This window comes from Oxyura jamaicensis, chromosome 17, assembly GCF_011077185.1.
Source record: "Oxyura jamaicensis isolate SHBP4307 breed ruddy duck chromosome 17, BPBGC_Ojam_1.0, whole genome shotgun sequence".
Classification (NCBI taxonomy): Eukaryota; Metazoa; Chordata; class Aves; order Anseriformes; family Anatidae; genus Oxyura; species Oxyura jamaicensis.
In genome coordinates this window covers 11,559,917-11,572,494 of record NC_048909.1, presented here as the reverse complement: position 1 = coordinate 11,572,494, position 12,578 = coordinate 11,559,917, and the positions used below count along the sequence as shown (strand labels likewise).

The 12,578-nt window shown below is 35.3% G+C and overlaps 1 protein-coding gene across 11 annotated transcripts in view; it reads right to left on the bottom strand.

Moving 5' to 3' along the window:
- The window catches only part of RALGPS1 (Ral GEF with PH domain and SH3 binding motif 1), a 127,465-nt gene that overhangs the window by 96,245 nt on the left and 18,642 nt on the right, over positions 1-12,578 (bottom strand). For 9 of the 11 annotated variants that reach the window (XM_035341857.1, XM_035341856.1, XM_035341854.1 and 6 more), the window contains 7 exons: positions 10,929-11,055; positions 9,600-9,707; positions 8,803-8,853; positions 8,207-8,290; positions 7,674-7,763; positions 6,436-6,528; positions 2,648-2,774 (listed from right to left, as the gene is read on the bottom strand). In XM_035341857.1, the coding sequence (XP_035197748.1) occupies positions 2,648-2,774; positions 6,436-6,528; positions 7,674-7,763; positions 8,207-8,290; positions 8,803-8,853; positions 9,600-9,707; positions 10,929-10,985 (610 nt within the window). In that variant the 5' untranslated portion in view covers positions 10,986-11,055. The remainder of the gene's footprint in view (positions 1-2,647; positions 2,775-6,435; positions 6,529-7,673; positions 7,764-8,206; positions 8,291-8,802; positions 8,854-9,599; positions 9,708-10,928; positions 11,056-12,578) is intronic. The other 2 variants (XM_035341851.1, XM_035341853.1) reach the window with 1 other exon arrangement.

Sequence of the window (12,578 nt, the reverse complement as noted above, 5' to 3'; positions counted from 1 at the left end):
TTCAAAACCTGTTAGACAAAACATGGTTCTGTCACTTGTATTTAAAGGTCTTACTTTTAAGTACTATTTGCACTCTTTCCTGAGCTAATAGATAATGTAACGCTTCTGGATAGTAGAGAACAAAAATTATGAGTAAAAGCATTATTTAGGCAGGTTCTCAAAAATACTTAAGTCATCCTACTTTGAGATGGGCTGTTAAACTATATGCCTGAACAAGATACTATGTCTTTACAGAGTTCTGTTTTGTTGTGGTCAAATACTAAATGCATAAACTTTTTGGATCTATAGAAAAAAAGCTTAAAAAAAGGAATACGCAAACAAATCTGGAAGAGAAGGTTAGTACAAATAGGCAGCATTTTATAACTTTGACCAAAATGAAACCACATATGAATTCAAAGTTCTTTCAGTCATAAAAGAAGGATGAAGATAGCTCGATAGACTGTCAGGATGGGTAAATAAAAATAGTACATGAAAGTACATGAAAAAGTACATTAAAATATTTTAAAGACCTAAATTTATACAATCATAGAATATCCTGAGTTGGAAGGGACCCTTAAGGATCATCAAGTCCAACTCTTGACACCGCACAGGTCTACCCAAAAGTTCAGACCATGTGACTAAGTGCACAGTCCAATCTCTTCTTAAATTCAGACAGGCTCGGTGCAGTGACAACTTCCCTGGGGAGCCTGTTCCAGTGTGCAACCACCCTCTCTGTGAAGAACCCCCTCCTGATGTCAAGCCTTATACAAGTCTTCCTCTTTATAAATACAATACACTAAAATATTCCCAGCAATTGTTCATCTGCTCTAAGTCCTAACCTAAATAACTGTCCTTTCAGCTTTTAAGTCAGGTTGTCCATGACCACGTTTTTATCAAACAGGCTTGGTGCATGTTTCTTTCTCTAACAGTCTGTTGGTAAGAACAAAATACCATTGCAAATGGCAATTTGGAAAGGATCTTTGTGGATCTATACCTCTTGCTTTTGGGGTGGGGTGGAAATCAATACCTCCCTTGGGTTTTTTAAATTATTATTATTTAAAATAAACAATACCACATGTAATGGATTTATTCCAAAGCATATACACTAAATCAACACAAAAAAAATGAAGGAATGAAGATTCAAAAAAAAAAAAAAAAAAAAACCCACCACCAAACCACCACAAACAACCACCAAAACACAAAAACTGTACCGCAAACTATTTTGAGTTCTTACGCATCATCCAAAAGTTTATTTTTTGGTAGTCCCTTGAATACTTTACTATAAATAAAGTGTATGGAAAAGTAAATACAGCTTTCCTCAAACTCATAGCACCTCAGAGAGCTATATTTGTTTGCTCGTGCTGATTAAGAAGTGCTAGAATCATGTCAAGTCTTGTCTGAATATAACATGGCTCTCTAAGAACTATTATGTATCATTATTAGAACACTTAAGTTTTCTTTTTCACACATGGCTGCAACTGTAGATCATTAAATGAAATTCCTGTGTCATGAATAACAGTCATGGAAAAATAGTGCTCTAGGGGAAGACCTACTTTACATCTGATTCTGTGGAGTCTGTGAGGCTAGAGCACAAGGCAGAATGATGTTAGATAAGAAAAAATTTACGTTGGAAGTGGAGTTTGTGGTTATACCAATAATTTAAAAATATTTAAGACATTTATTTAAGGTGCATTTTGTTGCTCATAAAGTTTAACCATCACAGATATCCAGCACAAGTCATTAATGCATGGCAAATTCAGACTTAGCTTGATGTTTTAAAAAATATATTTTTTCTGGAAGTTATATTTATTAAATATTTAGAACTTCACCAGGAACATGCTTTGTATACACGGACAGCTGTACAAAAAGAGTTATATTTGTCTTTCTTGGGCACTAGAAAAAATTACAGTAAGTTACCTTATTGTTTCAGTTATAATATATAATTGCATTCAAAACACATAGTTAAATATGTGTTATAAGTAAATATGTAAGATTAAATTATAAATTAGATTAATTTCAAGTTCGTAAATTAGATTAACTTTTTACTTAAAAACAAACAAACAAACAAAAAAAACAATGGGAAGACATTCCAGTACCATGAATATCTGTTTAACAGTAACCTGTGTTTTTAGAGTGCTCTTCAGGAAAGCTAGCACAGTTCAGCAATGTGCAGGAACTGCAAGTTAAAAGAGTGTTAGGGAAATAATGATAGTGTGTCCACATGAAGAATAAAAGGGAATTACTGAAAAGACAAATCAATCAAGTAAAATGACTTTGCAGTTTGTTTCTCTTTTCAACATATTTATGTGAAATTGACACAAAACAACTACCACTTAGAGATAAAATTATGTGTCTTAAAAAACAGTCCAGCGAAAAAAAGAAAGCTACAGGAAAGAGGACTTAAATCATGCTGTACTTAAAGACATTTCTGAAACACAACACTCTTGTAAATTCTGACGACCTCAAATGCACAGTAAACAGACATACTTCAGAGTTCCAGATGTTAGTATTGCATAAAACTTCTATAAGCCGGACAGATCTTAGTTAGTATACAGCTTAAAAAACTCCATCAGACCTAATTTTTATAAACACAGTATCAAAACATCGTATATTAGTGGTTATCACTCAAAAAGAGCAACACATAAATAAGCCAAATGTTTGCACTCACCTAAATATGGAATAGTAGGAACCATTTTTAGGCTTCTGATGTACTCCCGTGTTCTTTTATAATTATCTTCTTTAGACAGTAAATAGTCTAACTTCTCAAAGGTGGCCTTGTCTTTGCGATTCAAAAGCTACGCAGAAAAAAATACAAATTTCAAATGAAGAATCTGTATAAAGACAACAACAAATACTAATTCAAATCACTCACAGTAAAGGAAAGCATATTCAAATTAAAATTCAATTCATTATCACCACCCAAAAACAGTATAATGTTTGACAAAGTGCTACCTGTTAATAAAAAAAAACTTAAATCCTGAATTATGAACAAATATGGTTATTATTTCTGATTATCATCAAGGATCCACATATCACTACCTCAGTTTTGAATAACCTCTGCAATACTAAATTTATAACATACATTTTTTCCTCTAAAGTCACCAGTGCTTTCATAGTTTACCAGAATTGCTAAAAATCTTATTGAATTTGAGAGTACAAATAACAACAAATAGTGTCATTTCAACAATGTCTCATTAATCACAAAACTTTTTTCAAAAAGTCTAAGAAAAGTAAATTGCTATGACATTTACACTTCTGTTTTATATTACTGGAGTTACTATAGCAAATTAGAAAAAAACATAACAATGCAAAATATACCAGAGCAACAAAAGATGAAAACATAAACATAAAATATGCAACTGTAGGTATAAAAAACACATTCTCAATTTCAGCTGTTTTTAGATACATCAGTAATGTTTTTTAAGATGATTTTAAAAGCCAACTGTGTTACAGTGAATGAAGAATTATTGCACTGTACACTGGCTTCTTGTGGTTGTACGTTCTGACAACAGGCAGCTGTTCCATTGAATCTCTTCCTCTCTAGAATTCCAACCGCCATAGTGCAAGGCTCACAAATCTAGTTGTTTTCTTTCTACAGAATTCTGACTTTGCCCACTCTCATGAAAAAAACTGCAATGGATATTCATGAGTTAATGACTTCAGACTGTCTCATTCTGAACAGGATGGAGTTAACAAGAGTCATCAGTAAACCAGCATTGCCAATGGAAGCCTTGAGGCCTTCTACAACATTGGAACAGCACATACCACAGATAGTTAAGTAACAGCTGTTAACAAAACAACATTAAAAGTACAAAAAAAAAAAAGAGTGAAAAGACCAGATTAGCGTTGCTGTTTTCTTTCTAAACAGCACTGCAAATTCTTTGAGGTTCTAACTCTGCATTGTATTGTACTTTGGAACTAAGTGCGCTTGGACTGGCGCACGCTTCGTTGGGTTAGAAACTGGCTGGATAGCCGGGCTCAAAGAGTTGTGGTAAATGGAGTCAAGTCCAGTTGGAGGCCAGTCACTAGTGGCGCCCCCCAGGGCTCGGTGCTGGGGCCGGTCCTCTTTAACATCTTCATCAATGATCTGGATGAGGGCATTGAGTGCACCCTCAGTAAGTTTGCAGATGACACCAAGTTAGGTGCGTGTGTCGATCTGCTCGAGGGTAGGAAGGCTCTGCAGGAGGATCTGGAGAGGCTGCACCGATGGGCTGAGGTCAACTGCATGAAGTTTAACAAGGCCAAGTGCCGGGTCCTGCACCTGGGGCGTAATAACCCCAAGCAGAGCTACAGGCTGGGAGATGAGTGGTTGGAGAGCTGCCAGGCGGAGAAGGACCTGGGAGTGATAGTGGACAGTCGGCTGAATATGAGTCAGCAGTGTGCTCAGGTGGCCAAGAAGGCCAACGGCATCCTGGCTTGTATCAGAAATAGTGTGACCAGCAGGGCTAGGGAGGTGATCGTCCCCCTGTACTCGGCTCTGGTGAGGCCGCACCTCGAGTACTGTGTTCAGTTTTGGGCCCCTCGCTACAAGAAGGACATCGAGGTGCTTGAGGGGGTCCAAAGAAGGGCGACGAAGCTGGTGAGGGGCCTGGAGAACAAGTCCTACGAGGAGCGGCTGAAGGAGCTGGGCTTATTCAGCCTGGAGAAGAGGAGGCTCAGGGGCGACCTTATCGCTCTCTACAGATACCTTAAAGGAGGCTGTAGAGAGGTGGGGGTTGGCCTGTTCTCCCACGTGCCTGGTGACAGGACGAGGGGGAATGGGCTAAAGTTGCGCCAGGGGAGTTTTAGGTTAGATGTTAGGAAGAGCTTCTTTACTGAAAGGGTTGTGAGGCATTGGAACAGGCTGCCCAGGGAGGTGGTGGAGTCACCATCCCTGGAAGTCTTCAAAAGACGTTTTGATGTAGAGCTTAGGGATATGGTTTAGTGGGGACTGTTAGTGTTAGGTTAGAGGTTGGACTCGATGATCTTGAGGTCTCTTCCAACCTAGAAATTCTGTGATTCTGTGAACTACTGGTGACTATAAAAAGTCTTAGATTTGTGATGGGGGCCATGACTCCAAATGGATGATATTGATCCAAATGGGTATCACCTGGGATGGCATTTAAAACTGTTTAATAAAAAAGTATATAAATATAATTTTCAGGCTGCTGAACAGTGTCATTGCATAATTTTACTTTTTGTAGCTGAAATAAAAATAATTCCTGCAGGTTCTACGTCACCAAAGACTTCAGAAAAGAATTGAGCAAAGGTTATTTTGTTTCCAATGAAATCTTGGAAAAAACATTGTTATGGTAGTGAAATAAACATTTTGACAACTGCAGCAAAAATCACTTAAAAGGCAGTAGCTTTTTAAAGGATCGGTAATAACATTTAGAAAAATAAATACTTCTCATTTTGTATATAGAAATGTTTTACACACTCAAAGTTAGAAAATAATGTTTGAATTCTAAATTCAACTGTGCACATCATATTTTAGTATTGCCTTTGTAACATTAAATTAAATTCCTTAAATACATTAGTATTTGCTCTCAAACTACCATTGTAATAAGTGCAATACACTATGTTTTGTTACATGAGTTCTTAAAATTTCTTTAGGTCTTAGTCATGAAATTAATTATTTACACACTTGATTTCATATGAGTGATTTTCCCTATTTAACTTCCAACTTCATCAAGCTGCTCAGAACAGCAGGCACATATTTTTATTAGACCATATCCTAATTCTGAGCATTCAAACCATAAAAAGTTAGACATTTTAAGGCATGATAATGAATTTGGGCAAAAGAGTTAAGTATAGCCATCTTTATGAATAAGTTTCAAACAGTTAATGTGGTCTGTGTTGAGTGAAATATGAAATTGAGAATTACCTAAGCCTCTGTATATTTAAGTATTACATACAGTAGGACTATATTATAATAGTGTTTTCTACTTTCTAGAAACAGCAAAAACATGGTAAATTTAAGTGATAAATTCTGCCATCAAGGGATTGAATTTCTGAAGATGAAATTAATAATGCTTTGCATTTCCAATATCAATGAAAAATTGAAACACACTGTAAAACAATTACAGAATTAATGTTTCTAAACTAGTAATACCTTTTTTTCCTCTCCTATTACCCAATATATTAATGACACGATGATTTGGATAATGGGATACTGAGACATACTCTCATGCAAGGGCCTGCTTAGATTATTTTATCAACTGAAGTCCTGTCAGACATATAGTTAGTAGCTTCTCAAACAGACAGGAAAACAGGAAACTTCAGATTGTTTGAAAGATATGCAGTCATTTAATCTCTGCTTTCCAAAACCACATACCAAATTACTACTGCTTCTGTGACAGTGCCACAACAGCAAGAATGTAAAGAATCATCTCCCAGGGCACATAATTCATCAATTCAGAAAATTCAGAAAGCCTCAGAATTCAAACAAGAAAGAAGAGACAAGGGATAACTTACAGCCCAGGTTTTGGTCAGTCTGAAGATAGGTGCACTTTGCAGTGCTGACACCACAGACATAAGAGAATGAAGGTTATTGAGGTCTAGAAGCTTCTGGAAAAAAAAAAAAAAAGTTGGCTTAGCTAAGATTTTTACTATATCCTGGAACTATAGGAAATGAGAGCTACTGCCCGTGCAGTTTGTAAATTGTAGAAAGAGGATGGATGTAAAATTAATTCTTGAATGATGGATGGATTCATGGCTCAGGAGCATCTGAGGAAGATTTGTGATTCTGCTGAGGGAAAAGAAGGAAAGAAAAATAAAAAAAGGAGGACAGTGCTTTTCATTTTGCGAAGGACACGAAAACTCTTCTAAGAATAACCCAGTGTCTCCAAGTTGACCATTCTCCTAGTACTTGGACTATGAATTTGTGCCAAGAACTTGTTTAGGTATGTTCTCTTCTGCATAAGCACAAAACTGCTATGTAAACTCACTGAAAATACTCATAATACAAAAAAAAAAAAAAAGGTTTTGTATTAAATGGAAAATATTTTTCTAATCTACATATCCCACCAGCACCACTCACAAGCTATTTCACATATACAAGATTAGTACTCAGGTCTTTGATCTACCTGCCATCTTCTTACTAATATTAGAAAGTGTCATGGTATTCATACACAACAGAGTAACTATAGGTCATGAAACAGAAATATATTTATTTTAAGAAATATTTTTCTTTTTAAATGTTAAGAATGACTTACAAAAATAGTTCTCAAACTATAAGCTTTTTTCTATGATTATATGTTTTTCTATGATTCTATGATTTATAACTCTAAGTTTTATTTGAACAACTATATTTTACAAATAGTAATGAGGTCACACAATAGCTGTCTTGGAAGCAAGATTTCTTTTCATAAAAAGATACATTGGAATGGGGGGAGAGAAAACAATGGTTTACAACCATGTTCAGCATTGGCTACATGTAGTTGGCCAGCGACAAGAAACCATTTTTAACTTTGTTAGGCAAAAACACAAGATAATTCACAATGAACTGGGTACGTTTGTTTGTTTTGTTTTAAACAAAATAGAAACAATTGATATCATACCTTTGTCTTCTTCATGTCGTACAACATAGCAAATGTGCTAAAAATACCCAGAATGTTACCCTATGTAATCCAAAAATGGTTCATAGGAATAGTGTAGAAGCAAATAAAAAAGAAATAACATTTTAAATGACAGTACAATAAATATGCACTTACTTTAGCAATTTTCACAAAATGGCTCAGTATTTCTGCCCTTATTTTTAAGGTCTGTGTTGTTAATATTTCTCGTACAACCCAAAAACTGACCTATAAAGTAAAGAGATGCAACTGAATTAATTTACAAAAAACAACTTGATTAAATAGTTTCATGATGTTTGATGGAGAAAACAGAGTAGAAGAATAAATGAGGTCTGATCCCCTAAGTTCTCATCTGAATATTACCCCAAAGCACTGACGTAAGAAGTAAGTACAGAAGTGAGCTGACACTAAGATAACTGAAGAAATAGATGGAACGCAGAAAAAGAAGGAAAAGAATTGCTGATTTTCTACAATGACACACCAGCAAAAATTATTAGGAACTTACAGTCTAGTGGTACAACAGAAAAAAAATGTGGACAAAGCAACCGAGAAAAAGAACTGTTATTTTAAAATCTTAATCCTCATTTAGAACTACTAATATGAATATTTTGTATTTCACTTTGTACTTAAAAACAACAGTACCTGTTCAACACATTCATCAAATCATTTACCTGGTTAAACCTCCTAGTGAAGGCAACGATATTTGGAGCGAGGATATGTTTTTCTTTCTTATTCCACCCACAGCTGGCCAACTCCTAAGAAAAACATCAAAAATTGTTTTTAAACATTACTGACTTTGGATGCAATAAAAATATAAAAGAATTTATAAAAGCAGTGTCTATCACATTTTACTAAAACCAATCCAAGGCACCAGTTCAATTAAAATGAATGGCTGATGCAGCCTAAAATACAGGTTATAACTAGAGGCTTAAGTCAAGCACTGAAATCTAATGTGAACTGACGGGAGCAGAAAAGAGAGCAGTCAATTTTCACACGTTATATATTTATCCAGAATAAACTCTTGCGCAGAGCAGGACATAAAGACTTGCAGAAAAGCACAGTCATCTCCTTTTAAGACAGCTGGCAAATCAAAGTAAATCAGGCTCAGTTATAGACTTAAAGTGCTAACAAGGAACAAGCCTAGAAGAGTTTTAGTGAACTGCAAGAAGTTGAGCATTTTAGAATGAAATGCCCTTTATTAAATGGTTACATATCCACAGGTACTGAAATCCCAAAGATGTAAACAGTTTAAAAAAAAAAAACCTACCTCAGGCTGTATAGCTTTAAATACTGGCATATCCATTAATGTAATTTGGCTCTGCAATAAAGATAAAATTTTAGTTAATGCAATATGAAGAGCTAACAATCATGTATTTATATCTGCTTGATGTGACACTTCAGTAACTTCAAACCAAACAGTAGTATTTCACAGAATCACAGAATAGTCTAGGTTGGAAGAGACCTCCAAGATCACTGAGTCCAACCTCTGACCTAAAGCTAACAAATCTTCCACTAAACCATATCCCTAAGCTCTACATCTAAATGTCTTTTAAAGACCTCCAGGAATGGTGACTCAACCACTTCCCTGGGTAGCCTATTCCAGTGACTAACAACCCGTTCAGTAAAGAAGTTCTTCCTAATATCCAACCTAAACCTCCCCTGGTTTAGGGGAGGTAAACCTCCCCTCTCCTCCACAGAACATAACCAATCAGTCCAGAATCAGGCCACCACTGTCCAAGCCGATATTACAGAATCACAGAATGTTAGGGACTGGAAGGGACCTTCCACATAGGGACATACCACATTCAAAAACATCACCATCCTGAGTGGCAACATGCCATTATTTCTACCTAACAGCAGCTCTCATCTGTGTATTCTGCATTATTGTTAAAGAACAGATTCATCAGATTTTTTTTCCAAAGTGATAAAATTTTAAAATGACTAAGTCCTGAGATGTTTATTTTGTTATAGTTTATATAATCAGATTTTTATTTGTTTATTTTTAAATTCTGCAAGTCATTATTAGAATACAAGCATAATTGCAAAATTAGTATTTCTACTTACAGCAAACTCCTCAGGAGTTACTTTCAATACATCAAATACAACTGCGTCATAGCTTTTATTGGCATAATCTGAACTTCGCCCTTCCAGAGAATCTGAGCTGCTACTACCCTACAACAAAAAAAAAAAAGTACACATCTGCAGATTGATGAAACTCACATCTGATTAAGAAATTACAAGAAAAAATGTGAACCTTCAAAAAGCTGCATACTTCTACATTATTAAGCTTAGTTTAGCACAGTTTCTGAGTATTTCTAACATATTTCAGAAACCTTTGTTCTACAAAAACTATGGTGACATACAATTTTAGCTCTGTGAGATTCCACACTTCAGAAAATTATTTTTTAAATTATAGACTAGATAAAAGAGTTGTCTCATGAAAGGAAACTCATTGGGATTTTGAAGATTCATATTCAAAGGAAGTGTTTAAATTAAATGCATCAGGTAAAGATTAGGCAGATTCAAATCATGCTCCTCTCTCCATAACAATAGTAAGGAAGAAAAAAATAGTAATTCCTTTCTTCAGGAATAATCTCATTTAATAATAGTAATACCATCTTTTTTTTTTTTCCTATTTCTTAAAACTACATATTAAACATATATATGCATGTAAAATCTTAAGCCCTTACCTCACTTAAATTTGTTAGTTAGAAGAACATGGCTGTCAAATGAAGATGAACAACTAACTGTGGCATGTAAATCTCACTTAAAACTGACTTGGTAACAAAGAACTAGAAACTAGTAAATGTGATGCTGTTTTTTGTTTGTTTTCTTTCCTTTTTCCTCCAAAGTATCTGGAGAACTACTGACTAGGAAGCCTGACATTGGTACTGGGTAAATCTATGAAGTGTGTAAAGGGGAATTAGTAGAAACACAGTTAGGATCATGAACATGATCCCATATAGATCCATGGTGCACCCAAACCTGTAACACATATGTAGTATTAGTCTCCACCTTAAAAAGGTATATAGAAACAGGAAAAGTTTCAGAACAAGTTTCATACATTTAAAACATATGCATGCTTTACTGGATAAAAACAAAAAACTTAGTAGGATAACTAATTACCAAGCAGTTTTCAGTTGGCTCTCCTGGTCCTACAAACACAGGCTGTTAGCTGGGGGGGGGGGGGGGGGGGACCACACTACACCACACTCAAATTACTTTGTTGTTATCAACAGTTACTACACTGTTCATAAGAAACATGACTGAAATGACTGACAGGGAAATGGTTTCTCTGAAACTTGAAACAAACCAACACTTCCAATTTTGATTGAAGGCAAAAACAACAACAACAACCCACCACAACAACAAAAAAACACCAGTGAATGTTACCTCTGGAGTGGCAGAGGTGACCATCACATTGGCCATGAAGTCATTCCTTTTATACATGCTCTCCCCAGGAAGCCAGAAGTTTCAGCTCAGCCAGCACAGGTAAGACAACATGATGAAAGCAGAATTCCTGTAAAGGAAATACACTGTTATTTCTAAATGAAAAGATTCTTAAGAAACAATATAATCTTAAAAGCTAGACTGTCTTTTCTGTTTCAGGTAGCAAACACAAAGGACTGTAAGTATCACCAAAGCTAGGCCAAATCCTTACCCCCATTTCCAATTAACTCAAGAAATGTTAAATGGCATCATGTTTTATTCAGGATTTATATTGAATTAGATTTTATTCAAAGTCTGTGCTAGACAGTATTCATCCAGAAACTGCAGGATACCACAATATACCTTTAGATGAGAAACTGAAGGTATTAGCTGACTGAAGAAATGGTGCTTCCTCACAATTCTCTGATCATCGCTTTTTTATAAATGTATGAATTACTCTCATAATTGGTGATACAGTGTACTGTATAAGAGTAATATAGAAATTATATTTGCAGCTGCTCAGACCTCCACTAATATTACAGACAGGTGTGCCTGAAAGCATCTTAGTCAGGTCCCACAGAACATGACAACATCATCGTATGTGGTTGGAAGGATGAATCTCAAGTATCTTGGCTAATCCAGCAACAACATCATCTGAAATTAGGCTTTTTCAAACTGTCTTAAGCAGACAGATACATTTCCATATTAGCTTATGACTTCACATATATCGCCTTAAGCTTCCTTCAGAAACCAAAGACTAGATGGCAAGAGTATGCAGCATCACAAAGAAGCTGCCTCTATCTACTTGAAATAAGTGATCTGTTCCAGTTAAGTTGCTGCAGAAATACGAAGTGTTTAATGAACATTTAAAACAAAAACATTTTCAGTTCTGAATTAATAGACATTGGTCATAATAGTAACATTTTTAAACAAAAGAATCAACCAATCTTTAAATAAAAGCACAAATAATTACAAGACACCATAGTCCTGAGTATTCAGCAAAGAATCATCTCCCTGATACCAGGAAATCTGACTTCATTTTCTTTGATATATTTTAACTACTACACTTTAAAGGACACGTGCCATGTGGACAGAGGTAGATGTATGAGTTCATTAATTTAATTAAGTTGCATCTCAAACAGAAAAAACACAACTGGTATATAAACAGGCACAACTAAAATGACAGCAACTGATGTGACTACAGATTTTGAATTCAGATTAAAAGGGTATTCAAAAGAATTATACACAAACATTTTTAAATAAAAATCTCTTATCCGATAACAAAAACAGATAGTTCCACACACAACAACATTCCCTTTGTTCAAAATTTTATGCAAGGGGAAGTGAAAGGAATAGCAAGCAATTTTATTTCCAAATCTATGTAGCCAAAAAAACCCACCATAGAATGTGACCCTAATGTTGGCTAATTCAGAAATTTCTTTAGGCAGATTTCTTATGTCACTCAGAGAACTGTCACCAATGGATATATCAGGCCCCTCCCTCACAGTGGGCCTCTTAATCATCACAATAAAACTTTGCAATCAATTCACTGGTTCTTCTTGAAACAGAAGATGCTGTTTCAAGACAAGCGTTCTTTACTTCATGTCACATAAA